Here is a 26,272-nt window from a genome sequence, read left to right on the forward strand (position 1 = left end):
CCTAGTTTTTAAACACTAAGGAATATGTTTTACTATTAGAGCCATTTTTGATAACTGAAATCATACTTTACTTAGATTTTATGGTTTAGATTATCAATTTCCGTACATTCGAAGTGTTTTTCGTCATCCTGGTGTTTTTACTATCACAAAATGCATTTCTCATATTTTTTAAAATGCACGTGCATCTGAGAGGTAACAGTTATGGAGTCGAGTTTTAGTCTATTTTTAGAGGGTATTTTACTGTTTCAAAGTCACAGACAGACTCATGTTTCACTCAATTGTAACTTTATCCAAATGTGTTACAGGTCTGTAGATTAACTAAACTGAGTGTTAATTTTCACGGGTTGAAGCTAGGGTCCGTCCCTTTAAATGTCTTAATTTGCCTACAAGAAATGTTTTTCGGTGCACTCTGATAAAAATCTATATATGCAACTATAAATCAAGTTTCAGCGACGTAGGACTTATAGTTTATGAGAAACTGATCTTAACGCGAAACGTTATGTTAACTTTAAAAACAAAGCTGTCGCTGCCAGAAAGGTATTACCTCTATCTCATCTTTTTATTTCGTAGAGGTGACACAAAAAGAAAGTACTAGTTTCTCCATTATTATTTGGAAGAAGGAATGTTTTATTTAACAACGCACCGAACACATTTTATTTATGGGTATATGGAAGAAGAAGGAAATGTTTTATTTCAACTCAACACATTTTATTTATGGGTATATGGCGTCAGACATATGGTTAAGGACCACAAAGATATTGAGAGAGGAAACCCACTGTCACTGCTTCATGGGCTATTCTTTTCGATTAGGAGCAAGGGATCTTTTATATGCACCATCCCACTGACCGGGTTGTACATACCACGGCCTTTGATATACCAGTCGTGGTGTTATTAATTGGAACCATGTGACTGATATACATAGAGCAAGCGATCATTTATAAACACAGACAGACAGTATATAGGTTAATTGGATTTTGATATACCAGTCAGACAGCAATCGTTGGATTGGGAAAATAATATGAATTGTGAACTGCCAGAGCTAGCCCTGGACTGAATATATCACTAAAAGACCTTCAGCCACCTCCTCCCCCCCCCCCCCCCCCCCCCCCCCCCCGGCTTGATGCGCGGTTGGTGTGGGGTCGATCCCTGTCGGTGGGCCCACTGGGTTATTTCTCATTCCAGCCAGTGCACCACGACTGGTATATCAAAGGCCGTGGTATGTACTACCCTGTCTGTGGGATGGTGCATATAAAAGATCCCTTGCTGCTAATCGGAAAGAGTAGCCTTAACCATATGTCTGACTGTAAATAAAATGTGTTGAGTGTGTCGTTAAATAAAACACGCCTTTCTTCTTTTTTTTCACCCCCCAACTCCCCCTACCCCCATGGGATTCAATAGCACTTTCTGCCATTTTTCTATATTCTGTGGTAACATACATCATCACTGGCATGACTAAATTCCTCCGTGCACTGAAAGCACCACGTTCCAGGAACGCAACTTGTACAACATTAGCAGCAGAACGCTACAATTGCCGAAGACTGACAGCAATATGACCTGGGTAATATGCCGCGTTTAGTGCAAATTGCTCCAGCTATTTCTCCAAGCAGACATTATTGTTCTTAACCCGTGATACCTAGTGACAACATTACTCAACTGTTCCTCTCAAAACATGTCGGAGTACCAATTCAGATAAGAAAGTTATGGGGAATTTACAGAAAAACAAAAAACAGAAAGAAGAAGAAGAAAAAAACCACCTCAAGAACAATAGCACAGATAACACCGATATGCTAAATCCGTCCGGCCATAAAAAGTGCTGTAAAAATGGCCATAAGTTATTTCCGGGGAACAACAACACACCAGGACGACAGTTGGGTATAAAAAACCACAACAGCCTGAACAGTATCAGACAGAAGATCAAAGACGCCTGCCAGCTCAAATAGAAAAACAAATGTAGAGAGAGAAAAAAAAAAAGCAAACCCCGAGCTGTACTAAAATCCAAGAACCTGCACCGATTCTCAGATGTGAGAGAAATTCAGAGATTCCTCTAAATAAGCAAAGGCAAGAGTTTCTTATCTACAGAGTCCTCTTCAGTAAACACGAGGAATGTAACTGAATGTTGTTGAAATAGATCGTAATCACAAATTATAGCCGTGTGTTTGTTTACTCATGTCTTAAGTTAAATAAAGTCTGGTGTTTTCTAGTACCTGTGTTCACCTGTTAATCATCATGACCAGCAATTATAGCAATTAAAAAGATACTTTCTATACTGGGTAGGCTAAGTAATCTAGAGGATAACTTTTTTTTATCCCACAATCACTGTATACATTGGCAAGATATGATAACTAGATAAATCTCTATATTTTTAGTCACTGACCAAAAATATAGGTCACGTGACATAAGCCCAACTCGACTCGAGTATTTCAGAGTGGATTTTCAATAAACATACTCTTTAAATCATATGTTGAAGTGCCGTAAATACAAATAACTTTAAGTTTTGCGATAACAATACAAAACATGTATATTTATTTATGAATTAGTTTAGAAACGCTTTTTTAATGTGACAGAATGTAGCGAGCGTCTTACAATAATGACGTCATGCAGCTTGTATGACGTCATATGGCAAAAGCCTTGCTAGGTTGACAATACTCGATTTGCGTACACAAAACTGGAATAAATAACAATTTTCCAAATATTCCTGTAGAATTGCAGGATAAAAGAAATATCTGGTTACTGTCTTAAGATATCACCTTTATCCTGCTCAGGTCGAACGGCGAATGCAGCTTGGCAGAGCCTCGCTGCATTCACCATTCTAACCTTCGCAGGATAAAGCCGATATCTTAAGACAGTAACCAGTTATTCCCTATATACATGCAATAATAAGAGCCTCAACATATACATGTACTTACTGGTATCTACTATCACATTACATACTAGCATCAACCATCACATTACATACAGAATCAACCATCACATTACATACAAGCATCAACAATCACATTACATACAAGCATCAACCATCACATTACATACTAGCATCAACCATCACATTACATACAAGCATCAACCATCACATTACATACAAGCATCAACCATCACATTACATACAAGCATCAACCATCACATTACATACAGAATCAACCATCACATTACATACAAGCATCAACCATCACATTACATACTAGCATCAACCATCACATTACATACAGAATCAACCATCACATTACATACTAGCATCAACCATCACATTACATACAAGCACAACCATCACATTACATACAAGCATCAACCATCACATTACATACATAATCAACCATCACATTACATACAAGCATCAACCATCACATTACATACATAATCAACCATCACATTACATACTAGCATCAACCATCACATTACATACAAGCATCAACCTTCACATTACACACAAGCATCAACCATCACATTACATACAGAATCAACCATCATATTACATACAAGCATCAACCATCACATTACATACTAGCATCAACCATCACATTACATACAGAATCAACCATCACACTACATACTAGCATCAACCATCACATTACATACAAGCATCAACCATCACATTACATAGAAGCATCAACCATCACATTACATACAAGCATCAACCATCACATTACATACAGAATCAACCATCACATTACATACAAGCATTAACCATCACATTACATACTAGCATCAACCATCACATTACATACAGAATCAACCATCACATTACATACAAGAATCAACCATCACATTACATAGAGAATCAACCATCACATTACATACTAGCATCAACCATCACATTACATACAAACATCAACCATCACATTACATACTAGCATCAACCATCACATTACATAGAGAATCAACCATCACATCACATACTAGCATCAACCATCACATTACATACAGAATCAACCATCACATTACATACTAGCATCAACCATCACATTACATACTAGCATCAACCATCACACTATATACCAGCATCAACCATCACATGATTATGTGATATTTCATAAATTAAATTAATAATTTACACATTTAAAGTTTTGCAAACTTAAATGGTGACTGGCTACCGTTTTGCATATTACGCTTGTACTGTACTACTATTACCTGTAGTATTAGAGTACTTACAAATCTTTGGGTTCTAGTGTAAAAAAGAAAATGGCGGCACACAATAAACTTTAGTTTTTTCAGTGTTTACACTTTATAACTTGAATAAAGTGACATTGATAGGTATACTCATGTCATGGATGGGTCAAAGATTATTGGTTGCCAACTTTTTGTTAGTGAAATATTGCATGTGATAGCAAATTGAAAGAAGTCACTTGTAGATGTTTCTTTCGTTTTCATACAATCCTAGCATTTTAGATTTTTTTTTTTTTTTTTTTTTTGAACACTTGCCATCGGGATCGCACTAAGTAACTTTTACTGGCCTGAATCCAAAAACCACTGGCCTCATGCATCGGGCTACCGTATTCTAGAACCCCTGCCCATTTGGCTATTTCTCGTTCCAGCCAGTGTACCACAACTGATATATCAAAGGCTGTGGTATGTGCTATCCTGTCTGTGGGATGTTGTATATAAAAAGATCCCTTGCTACTAATGGAAAAATGTAGTGGTTTTCCCCTCTAAGATTATATGTACAAATTACCAAATGTTTGACATCCAATAGCCAATGATTAATAAATCAATGTGCTCTAGTGGTGTCATTAAAAAAAAACCCACCACACCCTTTTTTTAAGTTGGAACAGGAAAAAACACAATATAAGAATGGGTCCACCAAGAAAACGACCCTATGACCAAAACATCTCAGGTAAGTGCTCTATAACGAATGAACTAAATCCCGCCCACTTCTTAAATGTCAACTTTATAATAAAGTACGTTAAAATCAGACAAAAAAAATGTTTTGCCAAGTTGTTGTCAAATATTAGTAGAACATTACGTATATTTTCATTTTCTATAAAGGTTATTTCAATTTTATATTAAAAAATTAAAAAAATCCTGCATTAAAAAGGAAGGAAATGTTTTATTTAACGACGTACTCAACACATTTTATATACGGTTATATGGCGTCGAACATATGGTTAAGGACCACACAGATACTGAGAGAGGAAACCTGCTGTCGCCACTTCATGGGCTACTCTTTTCGATTAACAGCAAGGGATCTTTTATACGCACATCTCACAGACAGGATAACACATACCATGGCTTTTGATATACCAGTCGTGGTGCACTGGCTGGAGCAAGAAATAGCCCAATAGGCTCACCAACGGGGATCGATCATAGACCGACCGCGCATCAAGCGAACACTTTACCACTGGGCTATGTCCCGCCCCCTTTTTTGACTAAAAACAAAAGAAGTACCATTGAGTTAACGCTCTTGAATAGTGGCGTAATTTGTGTGTTTCTCTATTTAAAACTGCAAATTTTAAAAACAACTGGCAAATTTTATTTTAATTTGGCAACATAATTTTATGTAATAATTGATATTTTGTTAAAAAATAACTATAAAATTTGGAAGTTTAATAGATTATTTGGCAAAATGTTTTGCTGACATGTTCGATCCAATGTTCGAAATAAGCACTTGTCTGTTTGTCCTAACAAGTGAAAATCTTCTTGGACAAGCAAAATGTGCCTCAATGCTTATTTCTATCCTTGAGATCAGCCCTGGGAGGGTATTGGCTTCCCTAACCCTCCCCATCTCCTCCCCTCCCCCCAATCTATTTGATCCATTCTTGAACAGCCATTATCCAAGAAAACCTTGACGACCAGATGACTCCCGTTTCCATACTGCTTTTAATGCATTATGCACACCTTATACATTCTTAGCTTTTGTTAGTCTTGTGCACAAGGAAGGAAAAAATGCAGAACTTGTGAGTAATTCATCAGCAAAATAAATACACATTACAGAAAGAATGCAAACTCGGTGATCAGACCCGCGAGATAATATGACTGCACCAACACGAGAACAGCAATTAACAGTACCATAAAGAAACCACATACGAACTACACATGTAATTGAAAATAATCTAAATTCCCCTGTAGCAGATCGTAAACAGATTTACAAAGTTAACAATCTCCCTGGCAAGTTGTACACAAACCATATGGATTTTAATTGGTTAAAAGCTTTCCGTTATTGCAACAGGCTATGGTATAGATGGTGTAAGCTCATGCACTGAATAGCTGGATTGTACAAATAACTAGACACTACACGAAAACATTTCTACAACGCCGAAGGAAATATGGAATAAGTGGAATGCATGTCTGTCTCGCTTTCACTAATAATCAACAAATAAAAGTACATATACCTACAGGATTATATGTTTACCTGCCAAGGTAAATAAATAAATGACATAGTATGTCTTCTGCAAAAGTGATTTTACGGTTAATAACATTCTGCAACCGAATAACCTTTAGTAACAAATTAACCTACATAACAGGGCTCGAAACAGCCTGTGGCCAGGTCGCCAAATGCAACCAATGTCCTGTTTGGGGCGACTTAATATACTCTTCAAAAAAAGAAACGCAAAAGGGTACAAATGGGTTATAACTCCGATTTTATGTTTCCTACCGGTTCATGCTTTGTGAATATAAGGTCATTGCATGTCCCAAACACATTCCCACGGTTACATTCGATAAAACGCAGCTACTGTACAATAATGTTCCAAAATGTGAATATTCGCAAAAACGCAGCCACGTGCAAACCATGTCACCACTGCACGTGCGTTGTCTGCACGTGCAACATGAACACCGACAGTATAAAAGTGCAGGGTGTTCGCTTGCCTGGCCTCTGTATCTGGCCGACAGTTGACAATCCAGGACATGCCACGTCTCAGTGAACCGCAGAGAAACAATGCCATCGGCCGACTAGACGCAGGCGAATCCAGAACGGCCGTTGCCAGGGCATTCCATGTGTCCCCAAGCACCATCTCCAGACTGTGGGACCGTTACCAGCAACATGGATCAACACGTGACCTCCCTAGATCCGGTCGACCACGGGTCACTACCCCCGGGCAGGACCGCTACATCCGGGTACGCCACCTTCGGGAACGATTGACTACTGCCACCTCCACAGCCGCAGCAATACCAGGTTTGCGCAGGATATCCTACCAGACCGTACGGAAAACCGCCTACGTGAGGTAGGAATTCGTGCCAGACGTCCAGTTCGAGGTGTCATCTTAACACCACAACACCGTCGACTCCGACTGCAGTGGTGCCAGATTCATCGACAATGGCCTCAACTGCGATGGAGACAGGTGTGGTTCAGTGACGAGTCCCGATTTCTGCTCCGACGTCATGATGGAAGATGTCGCGTGTATAGGCGTCGTGGTGAACGTTATGCGGCAAACTGCGTGCAGGAAGTGGACAGATTCGGCGGGGGGGGTAGTGTCATGGTGTGGGCAGCCATCTCACACACTGGCAGAACTGACCTGGTCCACGTGCAGGGCAACCTGAATGCACAGGGCTACATTGACCAGATCCTCCGGCCACACATCGTTCCAGTTATGGCCAACGCCAACGCAGTGTTCCAACATGACAACGCCAGGCCTCACACAGCACGTCTCACAACGGCTTTCTACAGAACAACAACATTAATGGCCTTCCTTGGCCATCGATATCACCGGATTTGAACCCAATTGAGCATCTATGGGACGAGTTGGACCGACGCCTCCGACAGCGACAACCACAGCCCCAGACCCTGCCCGAGCTGGCAGCAGCCTTGCAGGCCGAGTGGGCCACCATCCCCCGGGACGTCATCCGTACTCTGGTTGCTTCAATGGGCAGGCGGTGCCAGGCAGTTGTCAACACACGCGGAGGCCACACCCGGTATTGACTCCAGATGACCTTGACCTTGGTGGTGTGTCCTATCACTTACTCACAATGGACTAGAGTGAATTGTGAACAATCCTGCAACATTTGGTAATTATCGGACTCACCATTCAATAATTAAATCAATTCTCCAAATGTTACGACAATGTGGTTTTGCGTTTCTTCTTTTGAAGAGTATATTAAAAAATAATGGCGTTAGTTGCCCAAATAATATTATCTTCTTTAGAGCTATAACACATGAACAACTATTAATATTTGTATTCCACATTCAAATCTTGCTTGCGGTTCGCTTACCATAATTTGCCAACATGCATTATTATTTTTTGGGCCACCTGCATAATATTATAATTATGTAACCAGATTTACAGAAAGGTGCTGAAAATATTGTACATCACAAATAACCAGTCAGTAGATGATGTTTAAAAGAAACAGCCTCTATGGTGGCGTAGTGGCTAAGCCATCGGCCTACAGGCTGGTAGGTACAGGGCTCGCAGCCCGGTACCGGCTCCAACCCAGAGCGAGTTCTTAAGGGCTCAATGGGTAGGTTTAAGGCCACTACACCCTCTTCTCTCTCACTAACCACTAACAAACTAACAACTAACCCACTGTCCTGGACAGGCAGCCCAGATAGCTGAGGTGTATGCACAGAACAGCGTGCTTGAACCTTACTTGGATATAAGCACGAAAATAAGTTGAAATCAATCAATCAATCAATCTATGGTGGCGTAGCCCAATAGTAAAGCGCTCGTTTGATGAGCGGTTGGTCTAGAATCGATCCCTGACATTGGGCCCATTGGGCTATTTCTCGTTCCACCCAGTGCTCCACTACTGATATATCAAAGGTTGCGGTATGTGCTATCTTGTTTGTGGGATGGAGCATATAAAAGATCCATTGATACTAATGGAAAAAAAATTAATGGGTTTACTATTCAAAACTAAACATTAAAAAACACAAATGTTTGACATCCAACGATTAATAATTTAGTGTCGTTAAACAAAAGAAACTTTAACTTTAACTGTGGTGGTGACAAGCTTCTTTTTTAACACTGAATAAAATGTTTTGTATTCAATAGTCAGTGATACATGTTGTTACAAATATACAACCAATTCAGGAAAAATGTGTTAGGTGTATACATGACCCAGTAAAGATGTTTTTGTTTTTTAATCTAATATTAACTGGCAATTATAAAGTATGTGCTATCCTGTCTGGGGGAGGGTGCATATAAAAGATCCCTTGCTACTACCGTATTTGACTGGAAATTAGCCCATGTCTTTGAATAAGCCCCCCTCCATTTTGATAGCATTTAAGAAATTAGGCCCTCATTCGTAAATAAGCCCACCCCCAACTTTGTCACCTTATAAATAACATGAAAGTGCAAGTTTGCTCAAAGTTCATTTTAAAAGGTCATACCTCCTGCAGATAATTAAACACAAATGTAACACAATATTTTACCACCAGTGAGATTTAGCAGTCTAACAGTAACAGTGTATAACATTGTTTCTAATTTCATGCCTGCAGTATTTCTTTGAAGTACACAAGCCCAAGTCTGAACTAAAACCAATGTCTATTTTTACCACCACACTGGGTCCGCAGTTAATGCTAATTAGGCAAATACCGTATTCTGATTGGCTAAGAACAATGACCTAGATTGACAATTCTTTGTAGTGTAAGCTGGCTGCCTGTTTCAGAAACGTGTGTATACACTATTGACTTTGTCAATTGCTGTTGTCTTCTCAGCATTACATTTTGGATGTAAATAAACAGAACTGGTAAGTAATTGTAACATGGAAGGTGTGTTTCAGATAATTAGATACTAGTAAAAAACCCAATTTAATTAATAAACAATTATTATTTATTAATAACAAATGGAACACTAATTAATTATTTAATAGGTGCTACTGAACGTTTTTTTTTTTCTTCCTAGTTTATTTAATTATTATTATTTATTTTATTTTATTTTATTATTATTTTTTTTTTTTTCTCAACAAAACTGGCCCCTTGTCTGGGAATAAGCCCACCCCATGCTAAGCTCACAATGAGTTGTCTTGGCCCCCTGGGCTTATTTCCGGTCAAATACGGTAATGGAAAAATGTAGTGGGTTTCCTCTATGATTGTGTCAAAATGACCATATGTTTGACATCCAATAGCCGATAATTACTAAATCAATGTGCTCTAGTGGTGGTGTTAAACAAAAACAAACTTTATACTTTAAACTTTGTTGGTACTACGTGTGAATATAACATCATCACAATTTGGCAAACATACACAATGACATTACATAGTTTAAACAATTTGCATTTACACCTCAGAATATTATGGCAATTTGGACTTGTTTCTAAAAAAAAAAAAAGCCCCTCAATTTCACTGGCTAGATGAGGGCCTGTAGCATATACTGCAAATAAACTTCAACATTTCATAATCATTTTAAAAATCAGTTCTGGATGGAATTGACTATAAAGACTGAGTCAGAGTAATCCTTACCAATATTTACAAAGACTGAGCCAAAGTAAAAAATCTACAAAGATTGAGTCAACATAAAATCTTGACAGACTGAGTACACGTTCAATAATAGACTGATAATAGACTGATAAGACACTAAAATATTTTTCAGTATTGCAGCTATTCAGGTCAAGCCTGTGTAATTAAAATGTTTTCTGATCAAGATAGTAGGGCAGGGCTCGCAACGACCTGTGGCTAGGTTGCCAAATGCAACCAATGTCCTATTTGGGTGACTTAAATATTATAAAAAAATAGTGTTAGTCGCCCAAATAATATTATGTGGTGATCTTCTTTAGAGCTATAATATATGAGCCACTATCAATATTTGTATTCTTCATTAAAATTTTGCTTGTAATTTGTTTTTGAAATTGGATTAGGCCCAGAATATTATGGCAATTTTAACCATAATTACCATAATTTACCAACATCCATTATTATTTTTGGGGCCACCATATTTTTTGGCGAGTTTCAAGCCCTGTAGGTGGTGCTATTCTAAATGTGCTGTGATAATTAACAACCCATAATTAATCAAAAGGAAAGGAGAAGAAGGCTTACTTATCAAAACTCCAGGATAATTTAACCGACAGCTATCTGGTCTCCAACGTGATTAGTTCGACACTTGGTAAAGAGCGGGACGAAACCTGCTAACCCCACATACACTATTCCTAGCAAATAACAGACAACGATGGACACAATATTAATTGTGAACCAATGTTTTGTTCATGTGTTAGTTACACAATATTAAAATTCATACGAGTTGTAAATTGGTTAGTGATTAGGTTACTGTACACAAATTTAATACAGTGAACCCTGTTTAAATCAGATAAATCTAGGGACCTACTATTTATCCGATTTAGACAGGATCTGGGCACGGTAACATACAGCACTCATAACACTTTTGTCAGACATACACCATACATAATGTGTGGCATATGTTTGACATAAGTGTTATGAATGAATAAAACTTTTGAAATACTATCCCCTGTAAAAAAGTTTGTTAATGTTTGTTTTGTTTAACGACACCACTAGAGCACATTGATTCATTAATCATCAGCTATTTAGGGGTGGGAATTGGTGAACTGTAAAAAAAGAGGAAATCTAGAGGGGTCCTGGAAATTCTTGAAATCCTAGGTTAAAATCTGTGCCATCTGACACATTTTGGAAGCAAAAATAATTTAAATGCGAGGACACGCAATGTTCCATGAGAAGAAAACCGCAGATCCGAGAAGAATTCCCACCCCTGGCTATTGTATGTCAAACATTTGGTAATTTTGACATATAGTCTTAGAGAGGAAACCTGCTACATTTTTCCATTAGTAGCAAGGGATCTTTTTATATGCACCATCCCACAGACAGGCTAGTACATACCACAGCCTTTGATATACCAGTCATGGTGCACTGGCTGGAACAAGAAATAGCCCAATGAACCCACCGATGGGGATCGATCCCAAAACGACTGTGCATCAAGAAAGCGCTTTACCACTGGGCTATATCTAGCCCCCCCCCCCCAATCCCCTGGAAATGGATGTAATATGCACTTCCCCACTGACCAGAGAACATAATTATAACAAAAACCGGCAAGTTCACACAGGGCTTCTGATCCCAGGGCTAGCCCCCCCCCCCCCCCCCAATCCCCTGGAAATGGATGTAATATGCACTTCCCCACTGACCAGAGAACATAATTATAACAAAAACCGGCAAGTTCACACAGGGCTTCTGATCCCAGGGCTAGCTCCCCCCCCCCCCCCCCCCCGCCCAATCCCCTGGAAATGGATGTAATATGCACTTCCCCACTGACCAGAGAACATAATTATAACAAAAACCGGCAAGTTCACACAGGGCTTCTGATCCCAGGGCTAGCTCCACCCCCTCTCCCATATTCCCTGGAAATGGATGTATTATGCAACTTCCCCACTGACCAGCAGAACATAATTATAAACAAAAAGGCAAATTCACAAAGGCTTCTGATTCCAGGGCTTTAACAGTATTTACTGACGTCATATATGAAAAACAAATGTGGTCACATCGTATTTGAAAAGGAATTACACAAGGCTGAACGCAGAGTTGATTTCTAACATTAAGCAAATCCATGAAAGGAGTTTTGATCATAGATTTTAACAGTGTTGCTATGATGTTAAAATTAAAAACGCCAATTGTGGTAAAACATAAAAGAAGGTATGTAATAAATACAGAGCTACCCCTGGATCCAGACATTGTTTTTGCTTCCTATTTATTGCACTCATTGGATTGCGAAAGAACATATTTATTCACACTTCTTTTTTTTTGCCAAATAAAAAACAAATTCGCCAATTAGTCTTCAAATTCGCAACCCCTGGATCCAAAAACACATCGTAACTCAGAGTGGCAGAGCTACCCCTGGATCCAAAACACATCGTAACTCAGACGAGTGCTTAATCACTGAGCCACATTCACCTCTTCTTAATTAAATGGAGACAACACGATTCAAATAAAATAAAACAAGCATTTTGCGAGTACTGCGAAAGCAATAAATGTCCCCTACCGGTCTCAATTAATTTTTTGTATCTCCTATATGCAAGGGCCATAACTCTGAAAAGTGGGTAAATCACCATGAAATTTCATGGACAAACAGACAGACGGACAGAAGGACGAAGATGAAACCTAGTGTCCCCTCCGGTTGGACTAATAATATTATAATACTAATAGGATAGGTGACCATATAGTTTTTAAGCATGCTCGTAATACAGCGTCTGCGAAAATAAGTACAGATTTGGCATGATGTCATTTTAAAAAAACTAGTTTTTTAAAAATTTATTCACAGATTCCCTGTTACACTGTGCCTACCCCCATCCATCCAGGGTAAACAAGGCAGGTGGTAAACATGACCCAGGAATTGTTTTTAACATTTTTAACTCAACTTTCACTCACACATTCACACGACATCCAAGGCTATAACTGTACAGTCATTGTAAAAAGTTGAAAAATATACATATAAAAGTTTGGTTGTTGTTTTGTTTGTTTTTTTGAGCTGTCGAAAGTTGGAGTACAAGTTAATTTGCTAGCTGTTTTCACGGAAAAGACAATGATAGTTATAGCCCACCTGGTATTAAATTTATGATATCTGGTTTCACTGAAGGAAATTTCCCTTTCTATTATATATCTTAGTCTTCAACTCCTTCAACAAATGGTTTACATTTAGTTTGTTATTTAGTGTTCTTTGTCTATATTTAAAGAAAACTTTGTTTTAAATGAAGTCATGTAAAATTTCAAAGGAGCATATGCTTAGGTACCTGTTGTTGGAAATAATATATTTATTAATTATATTTGATACATTACATCATAAAGCAAATGGTATTTCTGTTACTTGTAGTCGGGTCTATTTTATTTTAATGACTGAAATAGTATCATGAATTAAAAAATATATATATAACAAAAACAAATTCTCATCAATTTTTTTTAATTTCTTTTTAACGACACAACTTGAGCACACAGATTTATTAATCACTGGCTACTGAATGTCAAATATTTGGTAATTTTGACAAACAGTGAAACCTCTCAAAACTGGACACTCTGTATAACTGAATTTCCCCAAAACCAGACATTTTTCATGATCCTTTTTTAAAAATCAGTACAGAACTTAACCTCTATAAACCAGATACCTCTTATAACCAGACACTGTACTTGGTCCCGAGGGTGTCCTGTTTAGAGAGGTTTCACTGTATATTCTGAGAGAAAACCTACTACATGTTTCCATTAGCAGCAAGGATGGTACATACCACAGCCTTTGATGCACTGGCTGGAATGAGAAATAGCCCAATGGGTCCACCGACGGGATCGATCCTAGACTGACCACACATCAAGTAAGTTCTCAACCACTGGGCTATGTCCCACCCCTGTATTACATGTTAAAGATTCCTGTTGTTATATGTACCTTTGAACTAAAATATATCAACATCAACCTTTCATGACCACCAACTATTAACTAATGGGTCCACCGACGGGATCGATCCTAGACTGACCACACATCAAGTAAGTTCTCAACCACTGGGCTATGTCCCACCCCTGTATTACATGTTAAAGATTCCTGTTGTTATATGTACCTTTGAACTAAAATATATCAACATCAACCTTTCATGACCACCAACTATTAACTAATGGGTCCACCGACGGGATCGATCCTAGACTGACCACACATCAAGTAAGTTCTCAACCACTGGGCTATGTCCCACCCCTGTATTACATGTTAAAGATTCCTGTTGTTATATGTACCTTTGAACTAAAATATATCAACATCAACCTTTCATGACCACCAACTATTAACTAATGGGTCCACCGACGGGATCGATCCTAGACTGACTACACATCAAGTAAGTTCTCAACCACTGGGCTATGTTCCACCCCTGTATTACATGTTAAAGATTCCTGTTGTTATATGTACCTTTGAACTAAAATATATCAACATCAACCTTTCATGACCACCAACTATTAACTAATGGGTCCACCGACGGGATCGATCCTAGACTGACTACACATCAAGTAAGTTCTCAACCACTGGGCTATGTTCCACCCCTGTATTACATGTTAAAGATTCCTGTTGTTATATGTACCTTTGAACTAAAATATATCAACATCAACCTTTCATGACCACCAACTATTAACTAATGGGTCCACCGACGGGATCGATCCTAGACTGACTACACATCAAGTAAGTTCTTAACCACTGGACTATGTCCCACCCCTGTATTACATGTTAAAGATTCCTGTTGTTATATGTACCTTTGAACTAAAATATATCAACATCTACCTTTCATGACCACCAACTATCAACTAATGGGTCCACCGACGGGATCGATCCTAGACTGACTACACATCAAGTAAGTTCTCAACCACTGGACTATGTCCCACCCCTGTATTACATGTTAAAGATTCCTGTTGTTATATGTACCTTTGAACTAAAATATATCAACATCAACCTTTCATGACCACCAACTATTAACTAATGGGTCCACCGACGGGATCGATCCTAGACTGACTACACATCAAGTAAGTTCTTAACCACTGGACTATGTCCCACCCCTGTATTACATGTTAAAGATTCCTGTTGTTATATGTACCTTTGAACTAAAATATATCGACATCTACCTTTCATAACCACCAACTATCAACTTATGCTGAAACATATTTTGTCATTTTCCTTCATCTCTACCTTTTTGTCACAGATGTGGTCACACATATTCACCTACAGGGGTCAATTTTTTTAATTTTGTTTTTTTTTTGGGGGGGGGAGGGCACAGCAAGTGTTGACTTCACTTTAATAAAAAAAATTAGGGTACAAAGGCAAGTTAGAAGAGCACCAAGCCAAAACTGAGTGCAAGCAAGCATGTTTGGTTACTAAAAATCAAGATAAAAAGTCTTTCACAAATTGTTTCGCCAAACTGTCAATTCTTTCACAAATTATTACGGAAGGAAGGAAATGGTTTATTTAAAGACGCACTCAACACATTTTATTTACGGTTATATGGCGTCGGACATATGGTTATGGACCACACAGATATTGAGGGAGGAAACCCACTATCGCCACTTCATGGGCTACTCTTTTCGATTAGCAGCAAGGGATCTTTTATATGCACCATTCCACAGACAGGGTAGTACATACCACGGCCTTTGATATACCAGTCGTGGTGCACTGGCTGGAACGAGAAATAGCCCAATGGGCCCACCGACGAGGAAATTATTAAGGATACATATACAACATGGTATGTATGGGAAGGGCAGTGACAAACCAGGTAGTGTACCACATTTTTCCTGCCATCGACAATGTTCGATTTTGGGGGCACAACGTCAAATAAGGAGGACAACTTTGAACCCTGCACCTAACACAAAATTCCTACTCACCTCTTTAATTGCAGCATATGCCACCTCCGCTGTCATGAGCTCCTTAGCATAGGTTGCCATAGCAGCCAGGCAGGCCCATAACGTTTCTTCCTACAAGAGATTGGAAATGAATTTCAGCACAAAAAGATTTCTATTGAAAGCTAAAATTCAATAATACTGATAGAATGAAACAAGAGTACCGGTGAGGTACATGTTACACCCATCAGGAGTCTGATGGAAAACCATATCTATGTTATTAATGAATATGTTATAGGTATGATTAAAGTCTAATTATGTGAAATCTTTGCAATGGGATGGATGAAGAGTTTGTTTTGGACCAACCACAATCCCAAGTTGTTCCTACATCTGGTTTGATGGTCCCGTATGCATCTGTATGCAAGATATGATCTGGACAAGGATTTACTGTTATGTGCAGTAGACAGTGAAAAGTAGGTCACAGTGACCTAGTAATAGTAGCAACACACCACCATCCAAGTTGTTCCTACATGTGAGGTTTGATGGTCCTGTATAAATCTGTATGTAAGATATGGTCCGGACAAGGATTTACTGTTATTTGCAGTAGACAGTGAAAAGTAGGTCACAGTGACCTAGTAATAGTATACTAGTTGTTCCTACATGTTTGATGGTTTGATGATCCTGTATGCAAGATATGGTCTGGAAAAGAAAAAGTTAACAGATGGACGTACAGACAGACGGACAACACCATACTGTAATACGACTCATCATAGATGGGTGTATAAAAAATAAAAATAAACCCAAAGGTACCTTAACGAAGCGACACAGACGGAGAGCATCAGGCCAGCGTCCTCCATTGACATAGCCATGGAGAATGCTGGGATACGGGGAGATGAGAGTGCTGACTCGTGAGCCCTCGGCGCGGCGTAAAATCAGGTGGTTGCCGACGAAACCGCAGAGTTGGGGATTCTTGCCGAACTCGCTGAAACAAAGAAAGAAAGAAAGAAATGTTTTATTTAACGACACACTCAACACATTTTTATTTAAGGTTATATGGCATCAGACATATGGTTAAGGACCACACAGATATTGAGAGAGGAAACCCGCTGTCTCCACTTCATGGGCTACTCTTTTTGATTAGCAGGAAGGGATCTTTTACATGCACCATCCCACAGACAGGGTAGAACGAGAAATAGCCCAATGGGCCCACCGACGGGGATCAATCCCAGACTGACTGCACATCGAGCGAACACTTTACCACTGGGCTACGTCCCGCCCCACTGAAACAAACAAAATCAGATGGAAATAAACAGTTTGCAATGTTGTTTTCCAATAGGTTATCTTTTGCAGATATCTAGTATGCTGTAAACAAACTCATGTGTGTTAGTACAGTGGAAACGTCTCTAAACTGGACACCAATGGGACCAAGTAAAAAGTCCTGTTTTAAGGGGTATCCTGTTAGAGGTTCTGTTCTGTACGGTTATTTAAAAATGGACTGTGAAAAATGTCTGGTCTTGAGGGAATTCCGCTTTACAGAGGGTCTGATGTTTAGGAGTTTCATGGTAGATGGTCAGTATTCTATTTTAAATATACTAAAAATGTTAACAAAACAAAAAATATCTGTTAAGAAAAAAAAATTGATTTGATATGACTTTTAGGAATCGGCCTTGTCACATTAAACAGGGGTGGGACGTAGTCCAGTGGTAAAGTGCTTGCTTGATGCGTGGTCAGTTTGGGATCGATCACCATTGGTGGGCCCATTGGGCTATTTCTCGTTCCAGCCAGTGCACCACGATTGGTATGTCAACGGTCATGGTATGTGCTATCCTGCCTAGGTCATGTGCATAGGTGTCGACCTCAGCCGCCTCCTCCGTCCAGGACAGGAAAAGGGTTGGGGGTGGGTGGGAGATGGGGTTGTCCACGCTGGCATATACAACAGAGCACAGGCAGATCAACCAGGGTCGGTAGCTGGCGAGGGTTAGTTTTGGTGCTATTGAATTTGCCAATGTCCTGTAGGATTAAATCCAAACAGAATACCAATAAAGCATCAAGGGATCTTTTATATGCAGTTTTCCCATAGGCAAGACTGTACATACCATACCCTTTGATGTACCATTCATAGGACACTAGTTGGGATGGGGGGCACGTAGCTCAGTGGTAAAGTGCTCGCCTGATTACCTGGTTTATGATCGATCCCCATTGTGCGATTTCTCGTCCAGCCAGTGATCCACAACTGGTGTAATAAAAGCTGTGGTATGTGCTATCCTGTATGTGGGATGGTGCATATAAAAGGTTCCCTTGCTACTAATGGAAAAATGTACCAGGTATCCTCCCTAAGACTACATGTCAGAATTATCAAATGTTTGACATGCAATAGCCGATAATTAATAAATCAATGTGCTCTAGTGGTGTCATTAAACAAAACAAACTAACTTCAGTTGGGATGGGGGGGGAATCTGAGTTCACTCAGAGCAATAGATACTGCAAACTATTACACCTCAAGTGAGCACTCTACCACAGTTACATCCCGCTGACTCGCAGGGTTTCTGCCAGAGGGTAAAACAGGTATGGCGCCATACCCAAATTTTTTGGCAGATTAATTTTTTTAAAGCTAACTTTTGGACAAAATTAATTACTCTTCTCATTACATTTTCTTAACCCTAACCCTAAACGTAACCCACTTTCTTTCAGGGGGGAGCTCCCTACCCCCATACCCCCTTGTTAACTGTGGTTGCATTCAATTCCACAGCACCATTTCTTTCTGGCAGAAACACTGCGCTCCTACAACTTGCTAAACGTTATTAAACAAAGGTTCTGTTTCTCACCTGGTATCTTTCTCAATGAGTGTTTTCATGAGCAGATCTCGGTCGACCCATGCGGCGTTGGGGTAGTACCACACCATCAGTTTGCCATCCGTCATGGCCGACAGCATGTTGGTGGTGTCATTCCAGGCAACGCACTGGATCATCGTCCCTTCACAAATATAACACAACATTTTGAAATACATATTACATTAGCAACCTTCCCAATTAACCACAGTGCTCAGCAATGCTACTTTTTAAAATTTTGATTTCCGTGTCATTTATTTTGCTGTGGAATGTTCAATTTTCTAAGTAACTTTTCTCTGTTAACTACAGTGAAACCTGTCAAAACCGGCCAAGTTTAATGGTCCCGAATTTTCTAAGTAAAATTTGACTTATTTAATGACGCCACTAGAGCACATTGATTTTTTATCTTATCATCGGCTATTGGACGTCAAACATATGGTCATTCTGACAGGTTTTTTTAGAGGAAACCTGCTGTCGCCATATAGGCTACTCTTTTATGAAAGGCAGCAAGAGATCTTTTATTGTTTCTTCACACAGGCAGGATAGCACAAACCATGGCCTTTGTTGAACCAGTTATGGATCACTGGTCGGTGCAAGTGGTTTACACCTACCCATTGAGCCTTGCGGAGCACTCACTCAGGGTTTGGAGTCAGTATCTGGATTAAAAATCCCATGCCTTGACTGGGATCCGAACCCAGTACCTACCAGCCTGTAGACCAATGGCCTAACCACGACACCAATGAGGCCGGTCCTCGACCCTCTAAACACTGAATCCTGTCTAAATCGGATGAATATTAGGTTCTAGGCATGATCCGCTTTAGACACGTTGCACTGTATTTGATTTTTGTAATGCTGACAAATTAAACTCCTCTTACATATTAACTGCAAAACTGCCATGGTAAATGAAGAAAAGACTTTTTCCAAAGCATATTTTTCTGGATGGTTTTCCCTTATCTCATAATGTTATCAATTCTACTGTTCATGATGCCAAGGTTGGCATTTAACAAAAGACAACAAAAGAAATTAACAGATAGAAAAACAATATTAAAGTGGGAAGCATGGATGTAAAAGTCAATGAAAAGCTGGTCATGGGTTTAAAACAATGGGCTGGGGTATTATTTTTCTTAAAAATTAAATGTTACATTAAATTTAAAATAACTGTTACATTAAATTAAAAAGGAAAAAAAAAAAAAAAGAATAGCAACTTACCCAACTTGATAAATTTTCTTTCCGTCCCAAATACGCGTACAGAGGTCAGATGAAGGTCATGGTTTTTGTCAATAATTGCAATTCTCCGCTCTGTAGCAGGTCCGAACTGATCTAGAGCTACCTCCATCACTTCCAACTAAAAACAGAAAACATTTTACAAAATAAACAAATAGTATCCTATTAAATTATCATATGGCAACCTGTTAAGCAAAGCTCAAATTTAACAAGATACCTTTTAAATGGTTAAGCTACATAGAATATTGCAAAAATGGTTTAGAATAACTTCCACATTGCTTCAAGATAAATATAATAGCACAAAATCAGTCTACAATACTATTCATTGCTTCTAGTAATATTTAAATATGATAAAAATGTTATCTACACTCAATTAATTACAGGGATGTGTGAGAGGCTGGAACAAAAAAGCTTACTGTGGCCAGGGTCCAGGGGCTGCTCAAGGGCCCCTGAAGGAAAATTGGTGTTTGCAACCCCTGGAACTGCCAAAAATTGCATTCAATGCTAACAAATCTAACCTGGTTATAACTTATAATATAAGCCACACATAATAAACTTGAAACTGTGAAAATATGCAAATGAGCTTGTGTGGTCAACAATATAGAACATGTTTTTGTTTTTAGACGAAATGGAAAAGCGCATTTACTTGTTTCCGCGTCGCTCTCACATCCCTGTAAATACCACAACAAATGGTGTAGAATATTTTACACTGTTTCCAGTTAAACTGACTAATTTAAAAATGATTTTGAGCTAAATAAAATAATGCAGACATTGGCAAATAAATTCCATTTCTTTCAGTTAAATAAAATACCACAAATACAATTAGAATAACACCCACAGATTCTAGCTAAATAATAAAAATAATAAAAAAATGGTTTAGAATAACGTTTGTGGCTTTTAACTAAACAGAACATAAATTTTCTACAGTACCTTCCATAACTTCAAGGAAAATGAGACATGAAAATATTCTGTAATTTTAAAAACCTATTTTACCTAGATTTCAGAGTTACCTACCTTGTGAGTGATTGGTTTTCCATCTCCCATGCTTTTCCCAGTCTGGGCATCAAAGACGTAGATCACTACAAAATGTTTTCAAACCACTTTAAATAGGTTCATTAATGAATGAATTAATGTTTAACGACACCCCAGCATGAAAAATACATCGGCTATTGGGTGTCAAACAGGGTTCATTAAATTTTGTACTACTAAAAACATACATGTACTATTGCAACCATTAAACACTGTAATCTTTAGCCATTGCTTTTGGAGTACTATGTTGCTGGGATGAATTTCTAGATCTATGTATTCAGTTTAAGACATTTGTGTTTTTACGTCTAAAAAACACCTAATCCATAAATAGATTACATAAATTAAACATTTTCAGAGGCCTATTTAGTTATGAAATATAAACACATGTAATACTTTACGTACTATACAATTAGTTTTGTCCAAATATTCCTTCTTTTTTTCAAATTTAGTTTTTCTTTTATTTATCGTAGAAATGTTTTTTCTATATGGTAATACATGTTCAGTCTATTTTGGAATCCATTTTTTAAAGCAGAACATAGCCATGTCCTTGCACTGAAAAAATAAATCTGTCAGCCAACTCAGTTTTTACAGTACTATGTTGACGACAAAACTTTCTTGATCTACCGTACCTTTCTCGTCTGTTTTATCCCTGATGGCCACTGTGTCGTTGCTGATGGATATCGTCTGCATGTTGATCGTGTCTGCCTTCATCCCCTGGTGGCGTGGAGTACACACCAGGCGGCCATCATACGAGTAGACGTAAACACCACTGCCGTCCACTAGCAAGAAATGTCTATATTTTAAAAAAACAGAGAAAAAAATAATAATGATGCATTGAACAAGAAAAGGAATATTTGTTTAACAACACCTCAGCACATTTTAAACTAGAGCTATTTGGTGTACAAATGCAGGGCTTCTACAATGTTTATCAAATCCACTAGCCGTGGGATCAGTGATTTAAAACATTTACTAGCCACAATTAAAAATTCACTAGCCCTACTTTACTTTAAGTTAATATAATTTTACTAATTAATAGTAAATATCAGATTATATGTCACCTAAAGAGGGAGATAGAGCTTAAAAACACTAAAAAAAAAAAAATCACTAGCCGCGGGCATTGCAATAGTAATATTTACTAGCCCAACATGGAATATCACTAGCCATAATCTAGAAACCCTGACAAACGTTGCAATAAAGATTGTATTGTTTTGTATTATTGTAGTGTCTAACATATGTTTAAGTTGACACTTGGCCAAGAGAGAGGGAAAAACCATAGGCTAGTCTAAAAGAAAAAAAACAAGAAGCAAGAGACTTTATAATAAACACTTTCAAATAGATGGGACAGTACATACCACAGCCTTTGATGTACCAGTTATGGGGCACAGGTTGGAACGTGAAAATTAATAATCACTTATTGGATGTCAAACGTTTTGTCATTTTGGCATATAGTCTTAGACACGATACCCACATTTTTTCATTAATAGCAAGGAACATTTTATATGCGCAAAGCACATACCACAGCTTTTGATATACCAATTGTGGTGCACTGGGCCCACTGATGGGGATCGATCCTAGACCAACAAGACATTAGGCTACGTTCTGTCCCATGTCAAACGAGAAAGACGAGTGTTCTACAACCTATTTGATGAGAGTGAAGTTTCCCATCTTCAGGTCAAATATCATGGGCGTGTTCCAGTTGCGTGTACTGTAGATGTAGCACTGACTGGACATAGCCACCACAGTGTAATAAATGTACTTACTTCTCAGCCTGTTTAATAAGAGTGACGTTTCCCTCCTTCAGGTCAAATATCATGGGCGTGTTCCAGTTGCGTGTACTGTAGATGTAGCACTGACTGGACATAGCCACCGCAGTGTAATAAATGTACTTACTTCTCAGCCTGTTTTATGACGTTTCCCTCTTTCAGGTCAAATATCATGGGCATGTTCCAGTTGCGTGTACTGTAGATGTAGTACTGACTGGACATAGCCACCACAGTGTAATAAATGTACTTACTTCTCAGCCTGTTTGATAAGAGTGACGTTTCCCTCCTTCAGGTCAAATATCATGGGCGTGTTCCAGTTGCGTGTACTGTAGATGTAGTACTGACTGGACATAGCCACCACAGTGTAATAAATGTACTTACTTGTCAGCCTGTTTTATGATGTTTCCCTCTTTCAGGTCAAATATCATGGGCATGTTCCAGTTGCGTGTACTGTAGATGTAGTACTGACTGGATATAGCCACCGCAGTGTAATAAATGTACTTACTTCTCAGCCTGTTTGATAAGAGTAACGTTTCCCTCCTTCAAGTCAAATATCATGGGCATGTTCCAGTTGCGTGTACTGTAGATGTAGTACTGACTGGACATAGCCACCGCAGTGTAATAAATGTACTTACTTCTCAGCCTGTTTGATAAGAGTAACGTTTCCCTCCTTCAAGTCAAATATCATGGGCATGTTCCAGTTGCGTGTACTGTAGATGTAGTACTGACTGGACATAGCCACCACAGTGTAATAAATGTACTTACTTCTCAGCCTGTTTGATAAGAGTAACGTTTCCCTCCTTCAAGTCAAATATCATGGGTGTGTTCCAGTTGCGTGTACTGTAGATGTAGTACTGACTGGACATAGCCACCGCAGTGTAATAAATGTACTTACTTCTCAGCCTGTTTGATAAGAGTAACGTTTCCCTCCTTCAAGTCAAATATCATGGGCATGTTCCAGTTGCGTGTACTGTAGATGTAGTACTGACTGGACATAGCCACCGCAGTGTAATAAATGTACTTACTTCTCAGCCTGTTTGATAAGAGTAACGTTTCCCTCCTTCAAGTCAAATATCATGGGTGTGTTCCAGTTGCGTGTACTGTAGATGTAGTACTGACTGGACATAGCCACCGCAGTGTAATAAATGTACTTACTTCTCAGCCTGTTTGATAAGAGTAACGTTTCCCTCCTTCAAGTCAAATATCATGGGCATGTTCCAGTTGCGTGTACTGTAGATGTAGTACTGACTGGACATAGCCACCGCAGTGTAATAAATGTACTTACTTCTCAGCCTGTTTGATAAGAGTAACGTTTCCCTCCTTCAAGTCAAATATCATGGGCATGTTCCAGTTGCGTGTACTGTAGATGTAGTACTGACTGGACATAGCCACCGCAGTGTAATAAATGTACTTACTTCTCAGCCTGTTTGATAAGAGTAACGTTTCCCTCCTTCAAGTCAAATATCATGGGTGTGTTCCAGTTGCGTGTACTGTAGATGTAGTACTGACTGGACATAGCCACCGCAGTGTAATAAATGTACTTACTTCTCAGCCTGTTTGATAAGAGTAACGTTTCCCTCCTTCAGGTCAAATATCATGGGCATGTTCCAGTTGCGTGTACTGTAGATGTAGTACTGACTGGACATAGCCACCGCAGTGTAATAAATGTACTTACTTCTCAGCCTGTTTGATAAGAGTAACGTTTCCCTCCTTCAAGTCAAATATCATGGGCATGTTCCAGTTGCGTGTACTGTAGATGTAGTACTGACTGGACATAGCCACCGCAGTGTAATAAATGTACTTACTTCTCAGCCTGTTTGATGAGAGTGACGTTTCCCTCCTTCAGGTCAAATATCATGGGTGTGTTCCAGTTGCGTGTACTGTAGATGTAGCACTGACTGGATGTGGCCACCACGAGGTGACCGAACGACAGAGACAGTTTTATCACGCGGTCTCGGAAGTCCAGTTTGTCTATTGCATCGTTCGACACATTGCGAATCTTTATCTGTTTACTAGCAGTCACTGTACCTTCAAAATTCTTCCATTCTATTCGTCTGGAAGTATGAAAGAACATTAAGTAGGACCTTATTTTACAAAAAGTGGATAATAAATGAAAATTACTTGAATTTTTTAAAACCCAATCTGGCTATTGGATCATCCTAACTGAACTATGATGGAGTGAAATCCATGTCAACTCTCTCGGCAATTTTAGTTTTTTAATTATGGACCAATGCCATAATTCATTTATTTTTACAAAATATCATTAATAAGTGGTTATGTAGAATAAAGTACATTTAGGGACAAATCAAATTTATATTGTTTCAGGTAATACTTTGTTCAGCCATTTAATAGGTCAGTGGTATGTGGCAATATGCCTTTAAAGATAACAGAGCAATATTAATAAAAGAAATATGTATTTTAAGTCGGTTCACTGGATATTTATCTAGGTAATTGATTGTTCAGATATGTGAATTATATTGTGTAACCTAATCAATTACTTTGCATTGAACTTAGTTATCTTCTGAAGTTTGCACCTTTTAATTTCAAAACATGTAATGGTTCACCATGTAATCGAAAAATATTAGGATTGACAAGAAACATGCTGGGTATGCAGACACTGATATTCAAAACAAGAGAACGCATTTCATGAGTAAATTATAATAGCTTAACAAACTCTTTATGGGTTTATATAATTAGGCAATCTAAAATTAAAAACAGATAATATCATAGATTGAAATTTTTTCCTTTTTTTTTTTTTAAGACCTATTAAATATGGCTATATATTTTTCAAACAAATGCACCAAACTGATTTTTAAAAATTATAGTCTAAAACACATTTAAATTTTTTTTTTATTATGGGGAATTTTTCAGCAGATAAAAACTGGTAACAGATTTCTTTCTTACCGTTCTATTACATTCCCTATGATAACTTGACCATTCCCACAAGCCCCTGCGACTTGCGTGCCATCACTGGACCATGACAGGGTGAATATGCTTCCTGTGTTTGGTTTCTCCAAACCATACGACCACTGTGAAAAAAAAATGTTTTTTTTTTTTTTTTACAAATCGCAGAATCAAGACTGACCAACCAAAACATTTGTTATCTATCTATTTTTATTCTTCTATTCAATTAATGTTTGTTTTGTTGAATGATGTGTAGTCATTGAAACCGATCAGTTGGTTACATGGCATTTCTCAGTTGTAACTGAATTGATTACTACTCTAACTTTAGAATTTCAACTAGAAAACAAAAT

At 38.5% G+C, this 26,272-nt stretch overlaps 1 protein-coding gene across 1 annotated transcript in view; it reads right to left on the reverse strand.

Annotated features, from left to right (window-relative positions):
• Positions 1 to 26,272, reverse strand: part of LOC121370250 (intraflagellar transport protein 80 homolog) — a 55,022-nt gene that overhangs the window by 15,395 nt on the left and 13,355 nt on the right. Inside the window, exons 8-16 of the mRNA XM_041495415.1 lie at positions 25,923 to 26,047; positions 24,824 to 25,072; positions 21,885 to 22,048; positions 21,241 to 21,305; positions 20,212 to 20,347; positions 19,000 to 19,147; positions 16,985 to 17,156; positions 16,220 to 16,309; positions 15,467 to 15,495 (exon numbers count right to left, since the gene is read on the reverse strand). Coding sequence (XP_041351349.1) covers positions 15,467 to 15,495; positions 16,220 to 16,309; positions 16,985 to 17,156; positions 19,000 to 19,147; positions 20,212 to 20,347; positions 21,241 to 21,305; positions 21,885 to 22,048; positions 24,824 to 25,072; positions 25,923 to 26,047 — 1,178 coding nt within the window. The remainder of the gene's footprint in view (positions 1 to 15,466; positions 15,496 to 16,219; positions 16,310 to 16,984; positions 17,157 to 18,999; positions 19,148 to 20,211; positions 20,348 to 21,240; positions 21,306 to 21,884; positions 22,049 to 24,823; positions 25,073 to 25,922; positions 26,048 to 26,272) is intronic.

The sequence above is a fragment of the Gigantopelta aegis genome, chromosome 1, assembly GCF_016097555.1.
Source record: "Gigantopelta aegis isolate Gae_Host chromosome 1, Gae_host_genome, whole genome shotgun sequence".
Classification (NCBI taxonomy): Eukaryota; Metazoa; Mollusca; class Gastropoda; order Neomphalida; family Peltospiridae; genus Gigantopelta; species Gigantopelta aegis.